The sequence below is a fragment of the Anolis carolinensis genome, chromosome 2 (assembly GCF_035594765.1).
Source record: "Anolis carolinensis isolate JA03-04 chromosome 2, rAnoCar3.1.pri, whole genome shotgun sequence".
In the NCBI taxonomy this organism is placed as follows: domain Eukaryota; kingdom Metazoa; phylum Chordata; class Lepidosauria; order Squamata; family Dactyloidae; genus Anolis; species Anolis carolinensis.
The window spans coordinates 285,512,090-285,537,763 of record NC_085842.1 but is presented as its reverse complement, the minus strand read 5'-3'; the positions used below and the strand labels follow the sequence as shown (position 1 = coordinate 285,537,763).

Below are 25,674 nucleotides of genomic sequence, written 5' to 3'. Positions count from 1 at the left end.
TTTATTAAATGAGATATGTCTGTACATGAATCTGACTATATAATAAGATACTAAATCAGTGCGACCACCAATACCAAACATACAGTATCAGCCTATTATATGCCAATTGGTTCCAACTATAAGGGCTCAGAAATAGGAGTGCTTTATTAAAATAGTAAAAACCTGCTCTCAGGCTTCTATACTGAGGGGCTGTAGGACACACTATCTTCAGGGTATTACTCCTGATACAGCTGCCTTGTTGGAAGGCTCCACAATGAAGATGCATTTAGTTAGCGAACTCTTTAGGCAGGGCAGAGCATTCTGTCCTCCATCTCTGAAGCCAAGAAAGAGCAGTGAATAAAGCTGACAACAGAAGCTGATATGGGCAAGAATAGCCAGAAGGCATGGAGGCTGTTAAGACGGTTGAGCAATGACCCTTCACAAACTAATATCCATGCAAACATAAAGGCAGATCAGATAGTGCATCGACTTCTGAAGAATGGGAAACCCAACCTTGCTACAAAACTAGGAAGAAAAACAGTTGTCAGACAACCAGATAATGAGAACAACAACCTTTATGAACCTTTTATACCTACTGAATTGGAAACGGCTCTCAAATGAATGTAAAAATTGCAAAACTGCTGGCCTGGATGATCTACGGATGGAACAAATTAAGAACTTTGGCCCAAAAGCAAGGTGCTGGCTGCTGAAGCTGATGAAGAAATACATTGCATCCTGTCAGATCCCCAAAATCTGGAGGAAAGCAAGAGTCATAGCCATTTTGAAACCAGGCAAAGACCATAATAATCTAAAAAGCTATAGACCAATCACCTTGTTGTGCCATCTTCATAAAGTTCTGGAGAGACTTATTCTGCATAGAATTATGGGGAAAATAGACCCATGTATGATTCCACAGCAAGCTGGTTTCAGGAAAAGGGAAAGCTGCACATCACAAATTTTGAACCTGACTCAGCACATAGAAGATGGTTTTGAAAGGTAGCAGATTACAGGAGCTGTCTTCATAGTCCTGTCAGCAGGATATGATACTGTAAATCATTGCCTTCTCCTGAGGAAAAACAAAATATCACAAAGGACTACCATCTCACCCACTTCATAGGAAATCTGCTGTTGAGTTCCAGGGTTAGAGAAACAGATGGCAAAAACAGGAGAACAACTTGCCTCACGGGAGTGTGGCCAGCTTCTGGTCAAAGAAAATCTAGTATAATGTCAAGATTTTTTTCTTTGTTTGCGTGTTTTTAAATATATTATAACTATATTGACATCAATTCGCTTCTGACACAATAAAATAAATAATAAGATATTAAATGAGAAGAACCCTGCTGTCTAACCTTGTATTTACAATGTGCTGTTTGCTTTTGTAACCACCAGGTACTCTCATTCAAGTCCCTTCAGTTGAGAGGGGGAAACTTAGTAAAGTTCGTCTGGGATCATTGTCTTTGAAAAAAGAAGGAGAAAGACAATGTTTCTTATTTACAAAACACTTATTAATTTGTACAAGAAGTTCTGGAGGAAAGCTGCATCTGCTTAAGGTACAGCCTTTTCACATTTACAACTAGCATTGTGAAATGAAGAACATACAACTTCTGGTTCTCATGTTTTCCAATATACTGTACAGTAGCAGAATTTCAACAGGAAGTTTTTGTAGTTAAATTAAGCAGCAAACTGAGACACTGAAGCAATGCACAAGGATCTTTTGGAAACAGTTTATGCTAATTTACTAGATCTAAAGAAGGTGTTAAGTTTTCTGAATTAATTGTGATAAAAATTGAAATCTGCTTAGTGAAATATTATAGGAATACCTTTGTATTTCAAAAAGGAGAATAAAGGTGTTGGAGACCTCAGTGGTTGAATCAAGCTCTCTTGAAGTTCCAGCCCAGCCCTCTGAGAGTGGCCTACAATGTGCCGGGCAGTAAGGGTGGGCACTGCCTGATGAATGGGGCTGATGAATGCCGTGGCTCCTTCCTTCTCTCCCACTTCTCAGGGAAACATGAACGGAGGTGTGGAGCTGGGTCAGCCCAGTGGTTATACTGGGCCTTTCTCAGACCATTAACACCAACCCTCACTTCCTGGTGTTGGAAACTCCCATTGTTACAGATGGGAAGTCAAGCGAAGCAGCACTGGGCAGGTAGCAATTCTTCCTTTTATGTGGGAGAAAAGAACAGGCATTCTCACCCCCTTCCCATTATTACTCTTGAAACTGGTACTTGCTATTTCCAGAATCTTCCCTCCTCCCTCTCTTTCACCATTCTCTCACATTTGAGGGATTTCTTTCTGTTTTCCTTTTCTCATGCCCCCAGTGCTACTTAACCCCTCTCCTTGTGAGATCCTATTATGCTCCCTCTCTACAAAAGGTGCAGTGGCTACCATTCTCAATGTGTTGAACTATTTTATTCTTAGCTGTGGATATACTGGGTTGCTGTGAGTTTTCCGGGCTGTATGGCCATGTTCCAGAAGCATTCTCTCCTGACATTTCACCCACATCTATGGCAGACAACCTCAGAAATTGTGAGAATGCTTCTGAAACATGGCCATACAGCCCGGAAAACTCACAGCAACCTAGTCATTCTGACCATGAAACCCTTCGACAACACTTTGGATATACTCCTTATTTTATCTAACATTTTCTCCAGTTGCTGGCCTGGTATTAATCCTGTTAGTTAAATTTATTTCATTTGTACTTTGATAATACATTACAGCGTGATTTTAATTTGCATGCAGTATGAAATATTTTTAATTCACTGGCATTAATAATCCTCTTTATTCTTGGAAACACATCTTAAATTTTGGAATAATCCTTTCTATGAGTTGTTGCAATATTAAAATGCATAGTTTTGCATACCATTACGTGGGGAGAAGGAGAAAAATAGATTTCTGAAAAAAGTATAATTTGTTTCTTTAGGCAGGAGGTGTCCTTTCGCTAATAGAATGCACACTAATTGAGGAAACTGATATGAATGATGAGGACTGTAAGTTGTATCAAACTGTTTAATGTAATCTATTGTTTAATGTAATCTATTATTTAAGTTAACATTTGTTCATTTTTTTCTATGTTGTATGTATTCATGTAAACCATGGGAATTGATTCTAGAAGATGATCCAATTAAAAAGGGGTTGTAATAGAAAATTGTAGAATTTGGTGTAGAATCACTCTTCTTGCAAAATCTTTAGCTGAATTTAATTTTTCTTGTCATTTTATACAGCAAAGATGTTAACATTAAGTTAAGTAAACAAGTGTTGAATCTGGTCAACCATCTTCTGCTTTTCTGACCCTGTTTTTAGTATGCCTCAATATGCTGATCAATATCCCGATCAGATTATGCCCATGGCTTCTAGTATTTGAAAATCAACAGTTCTTTTTTTCACAATATGCTGTGATTTATTTTGCTGTACGTAATTTTGATATTCAATTCCCAACCTGATGTTACGTGTGATGGAGAAGAGGGTGGGAGGATAACTGCTTGTGTCCTGGGGCAACAACTGATTGCAAGTTTAGAAATAAAAATATCTAGTGAAAGCACATTCAGGTATGTAAACAACTACTGCGATCAGCAAAGTGCAAACATTTTTGCAGATCTATACCCTTCCAGATCTCTTGGATTGCCCTTCTTTTGTCCAGAAAATGGGATTGAAGACCGTCTCTTTTGGGGGAGCCATAAGAATGGGTTATTTGTTTTTTAAAATAGGTGGTAAGGGTCCCTGCCGTATTTAACATTAAAAGTCTGTCCAAACCAGAATTCAGCTTCCAGCCAGTTCCAGATTTCTTCTTCCCCTTTGAGGAGGTGGTTTTGGCCGCCATGTGGTCCTCAAAGTGTGTCAGGGACAGAATATTGATCCTGACAAAAATAGTTTTTTTTCTGGTTGATGTTCCTTTATCTCCAACTTTCAATCTTCAACTGATTGATTCTCCTCCTCAATTATAAAGCAAAAAATTCTGGACAGGTGTTTGGACACCTTGACTTCAAGATCGTGGTGGAACCAGCAGATGCACCTCCTTTTACAGTTGTCTTGTTAGCTCCTTCGAGACAGGAAAAAGCAGCATGGACAAGCGACATTAGTCAGGTAATGAATCTTTTTTTTTGGGGGGAGGGGGGGGGAACTGTATGGTTGATATGGCAAAATAATTTCCTAACACAGAAAAGTACAGCCAGCCCTCCACGTTAAATGGAGTTAAGGGAACAGGACTCTCGTGCACATGAAAAACAGTGAATAAAGAAATTATATTTTTTTTAACCAGAAAAAACATCTCTTTAGTGATATATAGATCTTCCAGTATGGCTCTGTGGTCAACTTCCACTGGAAGCTGAATATGGAATCGCATTGGAAGATCTGGGACGATGTCACATTAACGTTCTAAAGTGAGCACTCCCACTTTGCTATCTACTGCAGAATTCTGGGAAATGTAATTTAGGGAAGCCAAGGACTTCTCCAGCTGAGATTTCCAAAGGCTCTGCCCTAAACTACATTTCCCAGAACTCTGCAGGAGATAGAGTCCGCTTGAATGTGACATTGTTCTCAGAGATTCCTCGAGGGATCTTTCTCTAGAAATCTCTAGGTCAATGGTTCTCAACCTGTGGATCTCCAAATGTTTTGGCCTTCAACTCCCAAAAATCCTAACAACTGGTAAACTGGCTGGGATTTCTGGGAGTTGAAGGCCAAAACACCTGGGGACCCAAAGGTTGAGAACCATTGCTCTAGGTCCTCCAGCATTACTGGAGGAAGTTAACACTAGAATCCCAGAGAGAATGTTTTTGATCAAATCCATGAATAATCAAAACTGCAAAAGTAAAAACTTGCAAGTGTGGAGGGACGATGTCCGCATAATATTTACGTGGTGCTTACAAAATTTTATGTGATAGCATAATTTCCTTGTGAGTCTAGAACAAGATGATGATATAGGGAGCCAAGCTGCTCATCTAGACTGAAAAAAACCCCTGTTTAAATCTGATCATCATCATAGTAAAATAATTAAAGCATTGGATTAGAAGAAGGGGCATCCAAGTTTCAAACCTCATTCGTCTCCACAGTTCATTGGATGATTTTGATCTACTCGCTGAGCAGTCACAGTACAGAGCTATGACATGAAAAGGAATGTGGTAAGGTGGTATGAGGAGAAAAATCCTGTGTTTCCTTGAGATTCTTGGAAAAAGAGTGTGATAGAAATAAAACATAATTTTCTTCAATTTCTGCAATGGTTTGAGTGATTGTTAGTAGGAGAAAAGAAGCTCCAAATGCCTGTGGGTGCCTGGAACATGTTACAGTCTTCTTTGTATCTCAGCTAGCACACAATCCATGCATAATAATCTGCAGAAAACACATGCTTCTCTCTCCCACAATTCATATTCCGCTTTTAAAAAAGGAGTGTTGATTCTGCACAATTATACCTGTCCTCCTTTGCACTAAAATGGCTTCTAATGCATTTATAGATTAAGATTAAAAGGAGAAGAACTTGAAAAGAACTGAAAACTGACAACTTCTAAAAAATATGGAGGAGTCAAATGTTCTGTTTTTTTTCCTTTTGTCAGTGGGAAATATGTGTGTGTGTTTGCTAATGTTAATTCCAGTAAAACAGCAACAATAATTAGATTTTATAGTGTAGGAAGAAGAAGAGGACAGTAGCCAGAAAGAGGCACATATCATATTACACACATGCACACAAATATATATTATATATTTAGAGCTCTTCAGTGGATTTTATGCAGGCCTATTAGAAAGTGAAGTAGAAACAGTTCGTAGATGAGGTGCGGACTATGTCTCCTCCTGCAATAAATACCATGAAAAACTGTTTTTGCAATCAATTATATATAGCAAAATATTCTTATAGTTAAAGTTGAAAGCTTCACATTAGTTATTCTAGAACAGTTAAATTGGGATCAGTAAGCTGCTTGTGAAATAAACCAAAAGGAAATGAGAGGGCATTTATCTCCCCCTGGCCTGTGTTGGTAATATGATTAGGACTGCATCATTTAATCTTTTTAATTGGTACATAAATCAACTAAAGCTTTAATCGCATATTAAAATTTGCCTCTGATTAATTAGTGGGGCTAAAACTAAAGGGCAAAACTCCTTCTGGCACAGAGACACACAGATCTTCTTTTCCATGAAATATGATGAGAGAAAAACTTAGGGATGGCTCTTAAACACACGCACACACACTCAGGTCATACTAGCAAATATTTGAATTTCATTTCAGTCATAAATCTATCCTAGAAACACATTTCAGAAATATTAGTATTCATAAAGCAGCAAAAACAAGTTTAAGTGTCTCAAAGTAATTCTGTCTTCAAGACAAAGCTTCATGGTTTCACTCCTATATTTCCATTTCCCATATTGTAGATATTTGGCAATGAAAATTACATGTGTTTCCCATCTTTAAAACATTGGTACTGGTTACACAAGATTTTCATCTTTAAAACATTGCTACTGGTTGTTAAAATGATGTCTCATGGAAGTTCACTTAAAAAACATTACAAGCATGGCTTCAAAAAGCTAGCCCTTTGGATGACAAATCTCCAGATTTCCTAGCATACAAGGATTCTGGGGGGTTGTAGCCTCAAATAATTATTTTTCCAAACTCTACTATAAGCCAACTTGCCACTCCATCCACATACTGTTTCCAGCTGATAAAGGCAAAGGTAAAAGTTTTCCCCTGACATTAAGTCTAGTCATGTCCAACTCTGGGGGTTGGTGTTCATCTCCATTTCTAAGCCGAAGAGCCGGCGTTGTCCGTAGACACCTTCAAGGTCATGTGGCTAGCATGTCTGCATGGAGTGCCGTTACCTTCCCATTGGAGTGGTACCTATTGATCTACTCACATTTGCATGTTTTCAAACTGCTAGGTTGGCAGAAGCTGGTGCTAACAGCAAGAGCTTACCCCACTCCCCAGATTCGAACTGCTGACCTTTCGGTTAGCAAGTTTATCAGCTCAGCTGTAAGGTCTGGAAAGCAAGACTCCTCCTTTCTGAACCTTACTCTTATAAATATGTGAGTAGAGTTAGTAATTCATTTGACAGGCTGGAATGAGAGAGGAAAAAAGCTGGTGTACGGACCCTCAGTGATCACAACATAAGTACCGTTTTGAATGGCTTTGGTTTTGATATTGAGTGATGTGACAGAGCCAAGGAAATATGCCACTACTGCCTTTCCTTTGGATTCTAGAGGTGATTGCAGAGGAGACAGGGCAAAGCAAGCAGTAAAGTAGCATAAGGGGGGAAGACATTATTTTAAATACCCTTAGTGCTCATAATAAGTAATGAGTGACAACCCCAAAGCGACACAACATCAAGGATGTTCAGTTTAAGCAGATGGTCTTTCTGCTTTGGAGCTACTCATTTCCCTTTTCATCACCAAACAACGGCACTGAACAAAGAGCATTTCTAAAGGGATCAATGCAGCTGCCTTCATATCTGAGTCAGATACCCCTCCCGCTCTACTTTGTGCCAAAAAGAGCTTTGAATGGCTACCGTAAACAAGGGAGCAATCTATTTAATCCCCTTCTAGTGTCCCTGATGTAGTGTCACTCTGAAGTGAGGCTACACGGAGGATAGTGGAGAAGGATTAAAATGATGGTTCTATTTATCCCTTTCTGCAGATGCCCAGGACTTCTCTCCCCCTCCACCCTGACTCTCCTCCATGTTGAAACAACTGATCTAGCTCAGACAGGTGTCAGGAGGTCCTCTTGGGGTCACTGGGTTCTACGATTTGCTTGATCATACTCTGTGCCTGGTGTAAACAAATACATTTTGCATCTCCAAGTAACTGCCCATCATAACAGTAGTGTCATATGGAGGGCTATATCCTAGAAGCCTACATGAATTGCTTCCCAATAGCAATTGAAACAATTGCTTCTTATGAAGGACATACACTATAATTTGACAGTTTGGAAAAATGGCCAGAATATACCTTGAAATACTCTAGTAAATTGCTCTGACTCCACTGGCTTGAATTTTATACACAGTGCTACTTGAACTTAACCTCCAGAACAGTCTAGTGTATTTTCTGTTTCCTAGGTAACGTTTACATTTTTATTCCAGTTGTCTTTTCGTTTCTAGTGAGCATGAAATGTGTGGTTAGTAGGCTTGTGGGCATTTCAGGTTTTGGGGAAAAATTTGGTTCTTAATGTTGTTCTTCATTATTAACCTTCACAGTGTGTTGACAACATACGCTGTAATGGTTTAATGACCATAGTATTTGAAGAAAACTCCAAAGTCACTGTGCCACATATGATCAAGTAAGTGTGACAAGGTTTTTTGTCGGCATAATGTAGACTCAGACTTGTTGCATTTCTGTTCAGATACAAAGTTAAGAGGTAAAGTCGGGCCTTTGTTTTCCTTTAATTGGATATTCTATGTTGCACTATTTTTGTGACTGTATTAATTTTTCTCCAGGATTTATATAATAGAATGGACACTGGTTTTCTTTTTGAAAACATTATAATAAAATATATATTGATGAAGCTGATGTTATGCTGGTCAAGCAAGCTGGGGGAAGTGTTCCAATACCAACCTGCACAGTATTGGCTTAGTCCACAGATTTTGGCCAAATTTTTCAACTATCATGTCAATTGTGGTTCTGGAAAAACATGGTAGCATGACACATGCAGGGATGAAAATTGGCCCCACCTGCAATAGATGCCTACTTGTGAAGAGACAGTGGAAACAAAAGGCATAAAAAAGAGAGTAATACGATTTTCAAAATATCACTTAGCGTTTTTTGAGAAACAATATTTCTAATAAGCTTATGCATGCTGGAATATTGTTTAAGAAACATCACTGGAATATGAGGCAAAAATCTCCAAATAGCACATATATGGCACTAAGTGCATAAAATGAAAAGTATGAGGCCACATTAGTCCTTATTGAAATGGCCCTTTTGGTTTTGAGAACGTTACAAAAACATGGCCTGGTTCTTCCAAAGAAACTTATTGTGCATTTATCAGAGATTACATTATGTAACACAGTTTTTGATCCTGAGATATAAATGTCATTTCCTTATTATTTTTATCATAAAAACATAGAAAAAGTGTATTAAACTACAAAAGCTTTGTTTTTGCGGGACATCCTGCAGCACATTTTGCTATAGTTTTTCAATGAATATCTTATAGTGTCCCAACCAACATACAGTAGAGTCTCGCACGTCCAATATAAACGGACTAGCAGAACTTTGGATAAGCGAAAATGTTAGTTAATAAGGAGGGATTAAGGAAAAGCCTATTAAACGTCAAATTACGTTATGATTTTATAAATTAAGCACCAAAACATCTCAATGTATTGAAAACATTGACTACAAAAACACTGACTAAACAGCAGATTGCATTGGATAATACAGAATGTTGGATGAGCAAAGGTTGGATAAGTGAGACTCTACTGTAATTTGTGGCAACCACAAAAACAAAATTTCTGGAGTATAACAACTACTTTCAAATTTTGTTACATAGTGTTATTCGTTTCATTTATAGTCGTTGTCTCCCTAAGAATATGATCAAAATTGCAACTTCATGCAGTCATTTCTGAAAGAACTTGAGCAGTTTTTTTAAAAAAGTTAAATGTCCCTTGAAAAGTAATGCTAAGGATGCTTTTAAATAATTTCTTATGTAGATCTGATGCTCGTCTTCACAAGGATGACACTGACATCTGCTTCAGCAAAACACTAAATTCCTGCAAAGTGCCCCAGATTCGTTATGCAAGCGTAGAACGCCTTTTGGAGAGATTAACAGACTTGCGATTCCTCAGTATTGATTTCCTTAATACTTTCCTACATACTTACCGCATATTTACTACTGCAAATGTTGTACTGGAGAAACTGTCAGATATATACAAACGGCCTTTCACCTCAATCCCAGTTCGGTGAGTTCTTTTCTATTCTTGCTTTTCTAATGACATTGCCTGCCATAATAGCATGGAACTTGCAATAGACAACAGTTTTACTTACAACAATTTACAGCTACTGATGAGGTATCCGCTTGTTTACAGCTAAAATTATCCTAAATCTAAGATACCATCTTAACGCATTTTTTCAAAACAATGTTGAAAAAGCCAGTACAATCTAAATAACAGACCATTTTCGTGTTAAGATAGAATTGCCTAATCTTTGTATATATTTATTGTGGGATGTGGGTTATTATTGTGATATGTTTACTGTATGTTTATTTAAATTTTGTCTTGTTATTGAGGAAATACGTTTTATTATGGTTTTTGATGTAAAGTGCTTTAAGCTTCGTTTTACTATGGAAAAGCAACATATAGAAAGAGTAATGATGATAATGGTAAATGATTTATCAGACCATTAGAAGACTAGACAAGATAAAAAATGTCTTAACAGGGTCCCAAAGAATGATAATGAAGCTGAACTCATATTAAGGGAGGCTGCATAATACAGGTGCAACCACAGTAGTTGATGTTAATCTTTGTTGGATGTGATATCCCAACTAACATTTATTTGTTATTTATTAAATGTAAACATCAAACAAATGGAAAATTTCTTTAGGAGTCATTTATAAGCACAGACCCTCAAAGCAACCAATAAAATAACAATCCAAACAGTCAATTTCAGGGTTAGTATTTTTAAAAGGCAGCAATTCAAGTAAAAGAAAAAAAAATGATGAAACTGGTTTTCTGTGAGTTTTCCAGGCTGTATGGCCATGTTCCAGAAGCATTCTCTCCTGACGTTTCATCCACATCTATTGCAGGCATCCTCAGAGGTTGTGAGGTCTGTTGGAAACTATGCAAGTGGGCTTTATATATCTGTGGAAAGTCCCGGGTGGGAGAAAGAACTCTTGTCTGTTTGAGGCAAGTGTGAATGTTGCAGTTGGCCACCTTGATTAGCCTTGAATAGCCTTGCAGCTTCAAACCCTGGCTGCTTCCTGCCTGGGGGAATCCTTTCTTGAATAGCTGCAAGGAATTGACATTCACAATTTAAGATGGCATCATACAACTAGCAGAAAATAGCAAACCCTTGGGTCAGTTGTTGAAGAAAGTCAAGAAAGAAAGTGCAAATGTAGGTTTACAGTTAAACATTAAGAACACAAAATAATGACCACAGATGATTTACACAATTTTAAAGGAGATGATAAAAGACATTGAAAAAGTTCAAGTTTTGCCACACCTTAGTTAATCCGTTAGAATGCTAACTCAAGCTAAGGAAACAGAAGAAGTCAGGATGTGGAAGGGCAGATATGAAGGAGCAAGACAAGTTTCTCAAAGTGTATAATTGAAAATTAAATTTAGGATTATCCAGCCATTTTTATGCATGATTGTGAATGCTAGATAATGAAGAAAAATAATAAAGAAAATTGAAAAAAAAATCACATTTTAGTTTTACTTCTTCTCATGTACTCTTTCTTTCCTTGTGGAGAAAAAAGGGGTATACATAAATATAAGAATACCATTAACTCTTACATGAAGTTTTAAAAATTATTTATATACTCTGTTTTTGTTTCCCTAGATCTTTGGAGTTGTTTTTTGCTACTAATCAAAACAACAGAGATCATTTGGTTGATGCGAAATCACCACACCTCTGTCGCAAATTCTCTTCTCCTCCACCGCTGTCACTCTCGAGGACTTCCTCGCCTGTCAGAACCAGAAAACTGTCATTAAGCTCTCCACTAAATTCAAGAATAGGAGCTTTAGACCTGTCTACTACCTCCTCTCTTGCTAGCAGTCCTACCTCAACATATAGCCCTGCTACATCACCACCTCCCACTTTGTCTAAAGTACCCCTAGACCTGAGCAAAGGGCCTTCATCTCCAGAACAAAATTCTAATTTTGTCGATGAGAACTCAGAGAATCCACGCATGGAGCTTTGCAACAAACTGAGAAGAAGCCTTCGAAGAGGTATTTTTAACTACATTCATCTATTGCAGTGTTTCTCAACCTGGGGGTCGGGACCCCTGGGAGGGTTGCGAGGGGGGTGTCAGAGGGGTCACCAAAGACCAGAATTTTCTGTTGGTCACAGGGGGGTTTCTCTGTGGCCCAATTATATCATTGATGGGGTTCAAGGGGCTCTTTGATTGTAGGTTGACTATAAATCCCAGCAACTGCAACTCTCAAGTGTCAAGGTCTATTTTCCCCAAACTCTAACAGTGTTCAAATTTGGGCATATTGAGTATTTGTGCCAAGTTCGGTTCAACTCCAGCGTTGGTGGAGTTCAGAATGCTCTTTGATTGTAGGTGAACTATAAATCCCAGCAACTACAGCTCCCAAATGACAAAATCATCCCCATCCCTAACCCCACCAGTACTCAAATTTGGGCCTATTGGGTATTTGTGCCAAGTTTGGTCCAGAGAATGAAAATACATCCTGCATATCATCCGATTCGTAACAGTAGCAAAATTACAGTTATGAAGTAGCAATGAAAATAATTTTATGGTTGGGGGTTACCACAAGATGAGGAACTGTATTAAGGGGAAGGTTGAGAACCACTGATCTATTTGCTGTGTATCTTTTGGACAGATATTGCTGTCAAAAATGGATATGGGTTGACCCAAAGGAAATAAGTGTACTTCTTTTTTGGTGAGCATCACCCATTGGAACAGTATATCATCTGTAAGCATCTGATGTTTGTAGGTACAAAGGGGAAGAAAATATGCTTAACTGTTATGGCAACCTTTGTGCTTTTCTGTCTTGTACTCCCTATCTTAGAAATATATAAAAAAGACTTTGAGGAGAGGCTTTTAAATGGAGATGCTTTTCTAGATTTGTAAGATGTACACATACTCTATGTCTTCAATTCTAAGATGCACTCCACCCAATATAAACATCTTTAAAACAGGGCACATCTTAGAGTCACAGATGCTTTATATCTATATCTCTCTATAAAGAAATATGGTATTTAATTTATGCCATCCCATTGTAGAGTGATCTGGACAAAGAAAGACCAGATGATCTGCTCACATTCCCTCTTTCCCATCTCCTGATTGTTTTTCCCCTCCTGTGGCAGCACAACAGTGTCAGGGTGTCTCCTGGCCTTAAATGACCTTTCCTGCCATTCACTTCCACTTTGAGCTGAGCCGAAACAACACCAGTGACAGCTTCAGAGGCTATAAAAAGCCACAGATACATCCAACCTAGATATCCTAAAGCATACACAGTCACTTTCATGTAGTTGTTAGCAGTGACTGGGGTTTTCCATGTCAGTGGCACAGTGAACCCAGTATGGGTTGATCTGAACTTTGAAGACATGCTCTAACAATATTGGGACTCACCAAGGGCCACATCATCCGCTTGAGATGAAAGAAGGAACAATTACTTAAAATAAGATGTGCTTACTCCACATTATTTTCGGTGGTTATGACTGCAGATAGGATTCTCTTGTGGGGTTTTGGTGGTGGTGGTGGTGGTGGTGTGTGTGTGTGTGTGTGTGTGGAGGGGGGCAGTCACATTTCTTTTCAGATTTTTCCTATGTGGTTCATAAACATAGCATTGATAGGGTAGTATGTAGCCTTCTGATTACATGGCTCCTGCCAATTCTTGAGACTGACAACCAAATGAGCTATTTGATACACAGAGTGCTGCTATGTATCTTGTTCTTACTTTCTTTAATTACAGGTACATTGTGGGTTGGGATACCTGCCAAAAAGTAATGCATGAAAAACAGAGACATATGACATCTTCCCAAGTACAATGAGAACAAGGTCCCTCTTTCATTAGCGGGTGGGATGGTTAGATAATAATTTCCCATTGGCACCAATTGGGACTATTTGTCTGAGTGTTGTAATGACATACACTTAATTTAAAGCTGAAATATAGTGTAGTTTTAAGATGTAAGGGCTGCCAGAGAGATTGTTTTCAACTTAAACAAAAAAGAAGAAGAAGAAGAAGAGAGAAATGGTTTTGATTTTTTATGTCTACATAAAGCATTCTCTATTGTTAAATACCCAAATGCTGATCTGGAAATTACAACTAATTAAAACTTCTCTCATCCTCAGTCTCATTATTTACAGGGATTTATTCTGGTAGCCTTCTTTTAAATTCTGTGAAAAACCTCCCACGTCCAGTGAAAGGGATCACAGTCATGACTGAAGAAGAAACAATTATGCCTTTGAAATAGAGCATCTTATAAACTCCCTGATGAGACATTTAATAACCTTATCAAAGGATTTGTTGTAATATATTGTTTAACAAGGGATCTTTTAAAATTGACTCTAGTGATAATGGCAAATGTAATTGCCAATCATAAATAAAACAACAAGCTCAAGAAATAGTGTCACTAAAATATATTGCTAACGAGTAAGAGAAAAAAATGTTTAAATCTTTATTTAACTGGCAAAATATTGCTACTAAGTAAAATAAAAGGTATAAATTAATGTTTTATGGAAAAAATATGAAAAATGTAGCATGTAATAATAGTGCGTAGCCACAATATCTAGAATTTTAATGCCAGTCATGGGTGTGATATTTCAAGAGTGTGGTACTAAAATGAAAACTGCAGCTTCTATCATAAATTCATCAGTGCTAAGTTATGAACAGTAAATTTCCTCTAGATGCAATTTGAACTTTGGAGTAACCTATATTTGTGGTTTGAAAAAGATCTAATTAGTTTGCTTCTCTTGCCCACTCCTGCAAATCTGTATATATGAAAGAGTGATGGCATCACGGCGACCCACAAAACAACAAAACTACAGGCCCCCCAACCTCGAAATACGACAACACAACCCATCATCCACGCCTCTAGGTTGATACAACAAAAAGAAAAGAAAAATAAAGTCCTAATTAGAGAGAGAGGAATAATTGCTTTTATCCAATTGCTGCCAGTTAGAAGGCTAAGCTCCTCCAACTTGGTCTCCTAGCAACCCAATAAAAAATAATAAAAAACACTAAAAAATTAATACAATAAAATACTATAATAACAGAAAATAACTAAAAATAATGCAAAATAATAAAATATAATAAATAAAAATATAACTTACAATAAAATTAATAAAAAATGCAAATAAAGTCAAATAAAATTACACAACAATTTTAAACCAATACCACCACCACTTTGCCACAGCAACGTGTGGCCGGGCACAGCTAGTATATAATATTTGAATGGGTCAGTTTTATAGACAATATCAGATTTAACAGATGTTGGTATTTTATTTTACACATTACTGTGCAGTCAGTGATTGCTGATGGCTTCTGGGTCATATAGGAATTGAATCTACACTGATGAACCTTTTTTGGGAGTAGCATTCATCCCCTTGGAAAGATCTTTTAAAGTTTAGAGTATAGCCTGACATCGAATCTGCCAGCCATCACTGTGGATGCATCTACACTAGGCATAGGCAAATTTTGGCCCTTCAAGTGTTTTGGACTTCAATTTCAATTCCTACAAGCTGTTAGGAATTGTGGGAGTTGAAGTCCAAAACACCTGGAAGGCCAAAGTTTGCCCATGCCTCATCTAAACAGATTAAAAAGACCAAAAAGCCCTGTTGTTCGGGATTTCATTTTAGAGATCCATTTTGTTTATCTCCGAGTATTCAGCTGTCTGTTCAAGCAGAGATTTTTTTATACCAGATCCCCATGTCAGTTTATTTTAACGCAGCCTACAATAAAAAATAACAAAAACAAAATAATTCTGGATGGGCCTTACATACAGCTCTCACAGATGTAATAATTGTATCAAATCCTTTCCACAACACAAACAGCACTGATTCTGTTTCTACCTTTATTGCAAAAGCAGCACTTTTTGCCAGTAAAGTCTATGTCTATACAGACAGGTTATTCCATTGTTAATATGCCCCAGAGCCATGTCTAGATGGTCCAGCTAGACTGGGACTTTGTCAGTCCCGGTGAGATGACACCTTGTCCCTTGTGTCACTACCACGACTCCCTACTGGTGGCACAGAGGAAGGGTGGTAGGTGTAGTGTTCATCTGGACAGGGGATCAAACCAAAACGGATGCAATCTAGGTGTCCAGATTTCCGCAAAGTCTCAGCATACTCTGGAATTTCTTCCAAACTCTAGAGTATCCTCTGACATTCCTTTAAGTGAAGCAAAATTGGGTTAATGCCAGAAAACCTAGGATATGCACTGAAAGTCCACATGCATCTGGAGACAAATAGAACTGGTTTTGAAATGAGTGCATTTTTCATTAGCATAGACAAGCACAAAGTGATTTAAAATGTTTCTAGCTTTGATCTTGTGATGTATATTGAAACATTGTGTGACTCCTACCGTCACAATTAATAGTCCAGTGTTATTTTAAGATTGTGTTTCCAGTCTAAGAATTTGATTTAAAGATTATTGTGATTATGTTGTGGAGTACTTGATATACCATATTGAATTTATATTGGCTGGTATAGCAGGATAAAAGGTAAAGGTAAAGGTTTAGGTTTCCCCTGATGTTAAGTCCAGTCATGTCTGACTCTGGGGGTTGGTGCTCTTCTCCATTTCTAAGCTGAAGAGCTGGTGTTGTCCGTAGACACCTCCAAGGTCATGTGGCCGGCATGACTGCATGGAGTGCCGTTACCTTCCCACCGGAGTGATACCTATTGATCTACTCACATTGGCATGTTTTCGAACTGCTAGGTTGGCAGAAGCTGGAGCTAACAGCAGCTGCTCACGCCGCTCCCGGGGTTTGAACGTGGGACCTTTCGGTCTGCAAGTTCAGCAGCTCAGCGCTTTAATGCACTTCGCCACCGGGGTTCCTTCATAGCAGGATAACCTTAGTTATATGTCAAACTTCCTAGCATAGTTATCTCAAAGATCTAGTGGCAAAATTAAATGTCAGCAATGTAAACCTGAGGAGATAGCAGGGTTGCCCTGTATTACAGGATTGCCCTGTATTAAAATGCATGCTTTTTAAAGCAGCGGTTCTGGAGTCTGTATCAGTGGACCGTACAATCCCAGAAAGTGCCTCATCCGTGGATAGCCCTGAGCTCTCCCCATGTAGATCTCCTTCAACTCCAAGGCATTTGCGCTATCGACAGTCAGGGGGTAAGTTTTTTTAAAAATTGTTTTAATGCATTTCATATTTGCCCAAGTGTAAGCAACTTCAATAGGGTTTATGCTTCTTTGATTTGATCCTGGATTGCAATCTTTGTCTTAAATTGGAAGCAGATTTGGGGTGATTAAAAATCATATTATATTAAAGGTTTTTAAAGTTTTATTTACCTTTTATTTCCATTCATCCCAGAGACTATAAAAAAGAAAATGAGACTAACGTCATTTTAGATGACAAACATATGAGCAGTACCAGGATGAAAAGCATATTTGCATTAAGATGTGATGAAATGTTCAGCAATATTTTGAACAAGATGTACATTTGTTCAAGAAAAATATTGACCTGAGTCTTGCTACTGACAGATTTGCATGATTCAAGTTGTAGGCACATATTGTGCACTGTGTGCAATATGAAACGTTGTAATGTCTACCACTGTTATTTGGGGGGGGGGGGGGAGAGAATATGTGCAGCATTGGAAATTTACAGATGGTATCCTAATGACTCATTACAGGATGTGAACAAATTGTGTAACTACTAGTCACTGAAGTTCTTTTGGTAGAACTCCAGCAGATCCTTCACCAGATGCTTTAAGAATACAAGACACAAACAACTTGATCCTGAATACAATCATTGTGATACAATTGATCCAGTGCAGGAAGGGAAACACAGCCGAATTCAACAAAAAAATCTTTGTTTCTTGATTTTTAGGCCTGTTCTTGGAGTTACTTGGGGATCTGATTCAGAAAATTGCATTGGATAGACTGCATCCATTCTAGTTTCTTAGATATGGTTATCATGATTTTCTGTGAGCAAGCAGATGGCAACTGGTATGTGCATATGTTATGTATCTCAAAAACTAGAGCTGATGCAGGAAAACTGGTGACATTTTTGGAATCAGCAGTTCAAATATACACAGAAACAAGTCTAGTGTTTGAGGCACCAAAATGTGTGTTGGCCAATGAAATTCTTCTCCTCTGTATATTATAAAAACATCTAGAGTAGAACTTCCATCTCTCTACTCTCAAGAAGTGCATCTCTCTAGGATTTGTGGTCTCCTCTCCCTATTTTTCTGTTATCCACAGCAATTTTATAGTGATTATCACTTGAGAAAATAACACTTTAGAGCTGCTTATCTTTGCAACCCTAATCACGTTCAAAGTTTCCTGAATACATATACAAGCATACCTCACTGATACCGCAAGTTTGGTTCCGGATCACTGTGTAAAGTGAATATTGCCTTAAAGTGAATCACAGCCTTCTTTCCACCACCTTGTCAGTCCATATAAAATATTAAACATAGATTTATAGACTGATTGGGGGTAATAAAATAGTGCCAGTTGACTCGTTCAGTTAAGCTTAGAAAGTTGATACTGCCGAAAACTCTTTAGAAGCAAGGGAAGCACTGAAAATAATAGACATGCATATACAGTTGGCTCTCCACATTTACACGTTAGACTTTTGTCAATCTGATTATTTGTGGATTTGATTAAGATGTTCTTTTCAGAAATCTCTAGGTCCTCTAGTGGAATGTTTTTCTGAAGTCACTATAAAGTCATGCTGGAGGACCTAGAGAATACTTATTGAGAATACTTACTGAGTTTCCAATAGAAGTTGATCATAAAGTTATGCCGGAGGATCTACAAAGAATGAGCAAAATTTAACTCAGACATTTCTTATTAAGATAATGTTTGGTGGCTATTATTTCCATTATAGTACACAATATATTTGTCTACACACACACAAACATAAATGCATCCCTTAAAAAGTTTGTTTTTCATGTGTATTCAGAATCAAATTCTTAGTTGCAAAACCATGTTAGCTAGTTGTTGATGATTCATATTTTTATTCTTCTTTGCAGTACAGGTGACTGACAACAGCCATTGTTCTGTTTCCCCTGCTTCTGCCTTTGCTATTGCTACTGCGGCAGCTGGACATGGCAGTCCATCAGGTGAGCCTTTTAGTGCTAGAAGAAGAAAAAACATTTATGAGCATTAATATATGCAGTTAAATTGGCTTAATTGGGCCACAAAGTAATACAAGATCCAAAGCATGAGTAAAGGAACTGCAGCCTGCAATTGCATTTGGCACAACTTCTTTTCTACTTTCAAAGTCTCCAAAACCCTCTTATCTCCCCAAATCCAGTAGTGGATTGCTTAATTTAATTCCCATATCTTTCAAAACATCTAAATGTTGAAATTGAAACCAGGTCTTACTTCTCTGGTCACTATGATATCAGTTTTTCTACTACTGTGGTCTGCATGTGTGCTCCAGAGGTGAAATTTGGTCCCCATTTCTGATCGCAGTAATTAATGAGCTTTAAGGCTTAGGTAGAAGCATTACAATTGCAATAACAAGGCAGGGCAGAATTTGAACAAAATTACATCAAAGCATGTTTTGAATAGAATCTAATGATTACATTACCGATGTTTTAAATGGTTGTTGTTGTGGCCCTTCAAGTGATTTCTGACTTATGGAGACCCTAATGTGAAACTATCATCTTGGCAAGCTTTATTCAGAAGGGGTTTGTCTTTGTCGACCTTTGAGGCAGAGAGCGTGATTTGCCCACTTGTCACCCAATGGGTTTCCATGGCTGAGCAAGGATTTGAAGTATGATTTTGAGAGTCATACTCTAATGCTCAAAGTACAAAAAACTGGCGCTCTCATTTAAAATACTGGTGGTGACAATCATAGAATCATAGAATCATAGAATAGTAGAGTTGGAAGAGACCACATGGGCCATCTAGTCCAACCCCCTGCTAAGAAGCAGGAAATCGCATTCAAAGCACCCCCGACAGATGGCCATCCAGCCTCTGCTTAAAAGCCTCCAAGGAAGGAGCCTCCACCACAGCCCCGGGGAGAGAGTTCCACTGTCGAACAGCTCTCACAGTGAGGAAGTTCTTCCTGATGTTCAGGTGGAATCTCCTTTCCTGTAGTTTGAAGCCATTGTTCCGTGTCCTAGTCTGCAGGGCAGCAGAAAACAAGCTTGCTCCCTCTTCCCTATGACTTCCCTTCACATATTTGTACATGGCTATCATGTCTCCTCTCAGCCTTCTCTTCTGCAGGCTAAACATGCCCAGCTCTTTAAGCCGCTCCTCATAGGGCTTGTTCTCCAGACCCTTAATCATTTTAGTCGCCCTCCTCTGGACGCTTTCCAGCTTGTCAACATCTCCCTTCAACTGTGGTGCCCAAAATTGGACACAGTATTCCAGGTGTGGTCTGACCAAGGCAGAATAGAGGGGGAGCATAACTTCCCTGGATCTAGACGCTATTCCCCTATTGATGCAGGCCAGAATCCCATTGGCTTTTTTAGCAGCCGCATCACATTGTTGGCTCATGTTTAACTTGTTGTCCACGAGGACTCCAAGGTCTTTTTCGCACACACTGCTGTCAAGCCAGGCGTCCCCCATTCTGTATCTTTGATTTCCATTTTTTCTGCCGAAGTGAAGTATCTTGCATTTGTCCCTGTTGAACTTCATTTTGTTAGTTTTGGCCCATCTCTCTAGTCTGTCAAGATCGTTTTGAATTCTGCTCCTGTCTTCTGGAGTGTTAGCTATCCCTCCCAGTTTTGTGTCGTCTGCAAACTTGATGATCGTGCCTTCTAACCCTTCGTCTAAGTCGTTAATAAAGATGTTGAACAGAACCGGGCCCAGGACGGAGCCCTGCGGCACTCCACTTGTCACTTCTTTCCATGATGAAGACGACACATTGGTGAGCACCCTTTGGGTTCGTTCGCTTAGCCAATTACAGATCCACCTAACCGTAGTTTTGTCTAGCCCACATTTTACTAGTTTGTTTGCCAGAAGGTCGTGGGGGACTTTGTCGAAGGCCTTACTGAAATCCAGGTACGCTACATCCACAGCATTCCCTGTATCGACCCAACTCGTAACTCTATCGAAAAAAGAGATCAGATTAGTCTGGCATGACTTGTTTTTGGTAAATCCGTGTTGACTATTAGCAATGACCGCATTTGTTTCTAAGTGTTCGCAGACCACTTCCTTAATGATCTTTTCCAGAATTTTGCCTGGTATTGATGTGAGGCTGACCGGACGGTAATTGTTTGGGTCGTTCTTTTTTCCCTTCTTGAAGATAGGGACCACATTCGCCCTCCTCCAATCTGCTGGGACTTCTCCCGTTCTCCAAGAACTCTCGAAGATAATTGCCAGTGGTTCTGAAATAACTTCCGCTAGTTCCTTCAGTACTCTTGGGTGTAGCTGATCTGGCCCTGGGGACTTGAATTCATTTAGAGAGGCCAAGTGTTCCTGGACAACTTGTTTCCCTATTTGGGATTGGATTTCCCCCAATCCTTCGTCCATTCCGTGTTGCTGAGGTTGAAGATGGCTTTCTTTTTCTGAGAAGACCGAGGCAAAGAAGGCATTAAGTAGTTCTGCCTTTTCCCTGTCCCCTGTCGCCATCACCCCATCTTCTCCTTGCAATGGCCCTATCGCCTCCTTTTTCTTCCTTTTTCTACCAACGTAAGCAAAAAAGCCTTTTTTGTTGTTTTTTATGTCCCTGGCAAGCCTGAGCTCATTTTGCGCTTTAGCCTTGCGAACCTTTTCCCTACAGGTGTTGGCTATACGTTTGAATTCTTCTTTGGTGATTTCTCCCCTTTTCCACTTCTTGTGCATGTCACTTTTGAGCTTTAGCTCAGTTAGAAGTTCTTTGGACATCCATTCTGGCTTCTTTGCACTTGTCTTATTTTTCTTTTTTGTTGGCACTGTTTGCATTTGCGCCTTGAGTATTTCACTTTTGAAAAACTCCCATCCATCCTTAACTCCCTTGTTTTTTAATATCGGCGTCCATGGAATGCCGCTCAGTAATTCCTTCATTTTTTGGAAGTCAGCTCTCTTAAAGTCCAGAATGCGTGTTTGACTTGTCTTAGTTTCAGCATTCCTTTGTATTGCAAACTGCAGGAGCACATGGTCACTTGCCCCTAAGGATCCAACAAGTATATTGAGAAAGTTGACAAGTGGGTACGGTATTGAATTACAGAATTGAGATTAATGTTTTGCAATATATTTGCCGAAGTGCCTTTCTTTGTGCCTTTTGTTTGATGATTGCTTATTATGATGATGATCTTGTTAAATTTCACATTTTTCATTTGACAAAGGTAATGAGGTGCAATTGTCTTACACTAACTAAGGGAATTATAAATCAAAGAGTGAATAAATCTGGGAGATGGGGAAAGTTGTTCATGGCTTGCATATACCTTCCAAAGCTAGTTTTGCATCTCTCATGAGCTAAAGGTGTATATGTGTGGTTTTACTAGAAAGGTCCCCTTGGCTTTCTTTCACACACATACACATATCCAAAATATGCCTTTTTAAAATTAGTAAGTAAATTGGAAATGGATTACTGGTTTACTTCTTAGTTCAAAAAACGGCTCTCCAGAGCTTAAAATAGCTTCCCTAACATGGTCAAATTGTCCACTTGCTTCTTAAACTGTAGGCTCTGACCCCCTTACCTGAATCTTAGGGTCATGAAAAATTTGCAACAGGAAAGGTTTTCAGAAGACCACTTATTTTCACAAATATGTTAGCAACAACATGCAGTGTGTTTACAGTGGACTTTGCAGAAAAGACTTCAGCTGTGCTTCACAAAAGGAAAAATCATCCTGTTTAGCAAGAATTGCAAATGCTTTATACCTATTTTATATACCTATGTACTGGGGGCCATGTAAAATTTTCTTGGATGGAAAGTGTTGCAAATGGAAATTGTTTAAGAAGCCCTGCCTTAAGGACATTGTGGGACATTTTGATTTTTCAAGATTATAGGATGGTGTAAAGCCATTCCTGGAAGTGAATGAATCACTCTTGGAATGATCTGATGGTGTAAGGCAAAACACATTAAACAATTTAAAATAACAAAAGATTAATGGCAGCGTTCAAATGAATGAATTGTACCATATGCTTTAATACGTAAAATACTGTGTCCTCAGATGCACAAAATGCATCTATATATGCATGGATTTTATGTGTGTGTGTATATGGAAATGAAGATATAAATATAAATTAATGGCATTGAAAGGCAAGTAATTGCACACATCAGTTGCATTCCATAACTTTCTGGCTCCATCCCTAATGTCCACAGGTTCACTGATATACAAATACTTTCTACGAGTATTTGATATGGGGACCTGATTATATAGATGCATGTTTTATAATTGTATTTTAGAATATTTCAGGTTGAAAACCTGTTCACATTTACTTAATAGTAAGTGCCAATGAATTTATAAGAAGTAGACAGTAAACATACCTCATTTAACAAAGCCTTTTAATGCCTGCCTAGCTTCCTCTTTGTTTCCTGTCGAGTTGGAAGGTTTTTATAGCAGCATCAGCAATGGGATAAGCATAGACATTCACTTTCAGGTTGCCGTAGTATGACTGCAGTAAATAATGCAATAAAGCTTGATCTGGAAGCAAATGACTTATTAGCTATGCCCAACATGTTTTAAAAAGCACATTCCATCTAATTAACCACCAAAATGCAAATCATAACAAAAGTAAAGGCTAGTGAGAGAAATAAAGAAAATGTCACCCCTAGATACATTTTGGAAGAAACTTCCACGTGTTTTTAGAAGATGTAAACCCTTTACTTATGCAAGACTTGCTTGACCTGTTTCTTTAATTTCGTGTGCACATATTTTTAGGTTTGAATAATAAGTTTGCTGAAGCCATGTTGACCTGCTCTTCTTTTTTTGTGGTGCAGGAACCTATCTCTTTTCTCTCAGTTTTATTTGTGTCTCTGGTACCAGATTTTCTGTTAAGGAAGAAATGCATAGGAAAGTATCTACTTTGTTAACGGAAGTATTCCTCTAGCATTTGTTTTCAAGAATGAAGTGTATCTTGATTTCCACAATTAAGATTGTATTCCCATTTGATATTAATTTTAGTTTTGGCATTTCGTCCCTATTGACATTTCATGTGAAAGCTATATGCTTGTCGCATTTACTCCAAAGACTGTATTTTATTGACCATCTGATAATCCAATAATAATAAACAGTTAATTCTTTTCCAAATGTCTTTAAATTTTACACTGACGAACATTACGCTCTTTTCTTGTATCATGAAAAACTCTGTGATGAATTTGAATAGCTTTCTATTTTTGTTCAAGAAGCAGGAGCTGTTTTGAATCTAGATAACTGTTGCTTAGCAATTCTGTCAACTGGTTGGGCAAATGTTCTCCTTCAAACTGAGGCAACTCAAATGGTGCAGCTTTTTATTAAGCAATAATCTTCCATTAAAGTTTGAAATCATCGGAGAAAGTGAAAGGCGATGTTCCCCTGTAAATGAATTCTTCTGGTGTATGGTGATGTTGGCTGATGATTCTTGGCCAAATTTTAAAGGAGCTCTCCAAGGTTCTGAGAACTATTAACCAAATACATTTAGCCTTTCAAGACAAGACTAATCTGGATCTCAGCTGACATAGGCGTCACCAGCCAACATCAGGGAAGAGTAGCAGCTCAAGGGAAGATCACAGGATTTGCATGCAAAAATCTCAGGATTTATTACTAGCACCTCCAGTTAAAATCCAAATAATAGATAATGGGAATAAGCTGTGCTGGAGACCTTTAAAATCAATTGCCAATAGCAAACAGGAGGCCACACTAGGCTAGATGACTCAGTGGTCTGACTTAATGTCAGCCACCCTTATGTGTTCATTTATACGGTAGAGTCTCACTTATCCAACATAAACGGGCCAGCAGAACATTGGATAAGCAAAAATGTTGGATAAAAGGGAGGGATTAAGGAAAAGCCTATTAAACATCAAATTACATTATGATTTTACAAATTAAACAACAAAACATTATGTTTTACAGCAAATCAACAGAAAGTCATGGCAACGTTACGTAGTATTTACGAATTTAGTACCAAAACATCTCAATGTATCAAAAACATTGGCTACTAACAAATTGACTCCAAATAAAGACAGAACTGCATAAAATGAACTTATAGTAACAACATTGTCAATAGTTAAAGCTGTAAAAAGTTCAGTCCTTGCTGCCTAGAGAAACAGCTGTGAATCCGGACTAGAGGCAGGCTGTGTTGGATAATCCAGAATGTTGGATAAGTGAAGGTTGGATAAGCAAGACTCTACTGTACTGAAATGAAGTTAAGGATTGTGAGTCATATTGCTCCTTGTGGGAGACATTGAGGAGACTGTCCCACCCACCCACTGCATCCCATCACCATTTCAAACCTTTTGGGAGAACTTTTTGTTTGCTACTTAGGTGTCTTTTGGGCTGTTTTACAGCCACAAGAGCCCTTTTTCTAACCAAGAAGTAAGATGGACATTAACTTGCAATTCTGGGAGGGTGTTCAGAAAAATGTGGATAAATGTAAACTTGGGGGGGGGGGGGAGGATTTCAGGCACCCCAGGTAACTCAATAATAGCCTTGGGTCCCTTATGAAAAAGCAACATAAAACGGATCACAGTCAAATGAAGTTGTGCTTGCTCATACTATGTCTACTGCTCAGTTGAGTGGATAATCTCCATACAAACACCTCTTTCTTGCATGAAGACTCCCTTGGGTATTAATCAGCCAAGATGGTATTAATCAGCCAACATTTCCCCTTCCCTTTGTCCTTTTCCCTCTCTTTTAATAAAGAAAATAAGATCCTAATTAGAAATGCAAATCTTCAAAGATGTGGATGTACCATAATGCTTTGCCCTTGTGGGAGCTTTGACATCAGCAGCAGCACTCATTGCCCTTCACTCCCTTTCTCCCTTCACTTTCCTGGAAAAAAAAGTTGTTGT

The 25,674-nt window shown here is 38.4% G+C and overlaps 1 protein-coding gene across 2 annotated transcripts in view; it reads left to right on the top strand.

The window, feature by feature from the left end:
- rasgrf2 (Ras protein specific guanine nucleotide releasing factor 2) overlaps positions 1–25,674 on the top strand; it is a 137,896-nt gene that overhangs the window by 70,385 nt on the left and 41,837 nt on the right. Inside the window, exons 10-17 of one of the 2 annotated variants that reach the window (XM_062972286.1) lie at positions 1,369–1,529; positions 2,900–2,966; positions 3,923–4,059; positions 8,145–8,227; positions 9,594–9,842; positions 11,440–11,828; positions 16,788–16,913; positions 18,779–18,868. In XM_062972286.1, the coding sequence (XP_062828356.1) occupies positions 1,369–1,529; positions 2,900–2,966; positions 3,923–4,059; positions 8,145–8,227; positions 9,594–9,842; positions 11,440–11,828; positions 16,788–16,913; positions 18,779–18,868 (1,302 nt within the window). Of the gene's footprint in view, positions 1–1,368; positions 1,530–2,899; positions 2,967–3,922; positions 4,060–8,144; positions 8,228–9,593; positions 9,843–11,439; positions 11,829–16,784; positions 16,914–18,778; positions 18,869–25,674 lie in introns of both variants that reach the window. The other variant, XM_062972285.1, reaches the window with a different exon arrangement.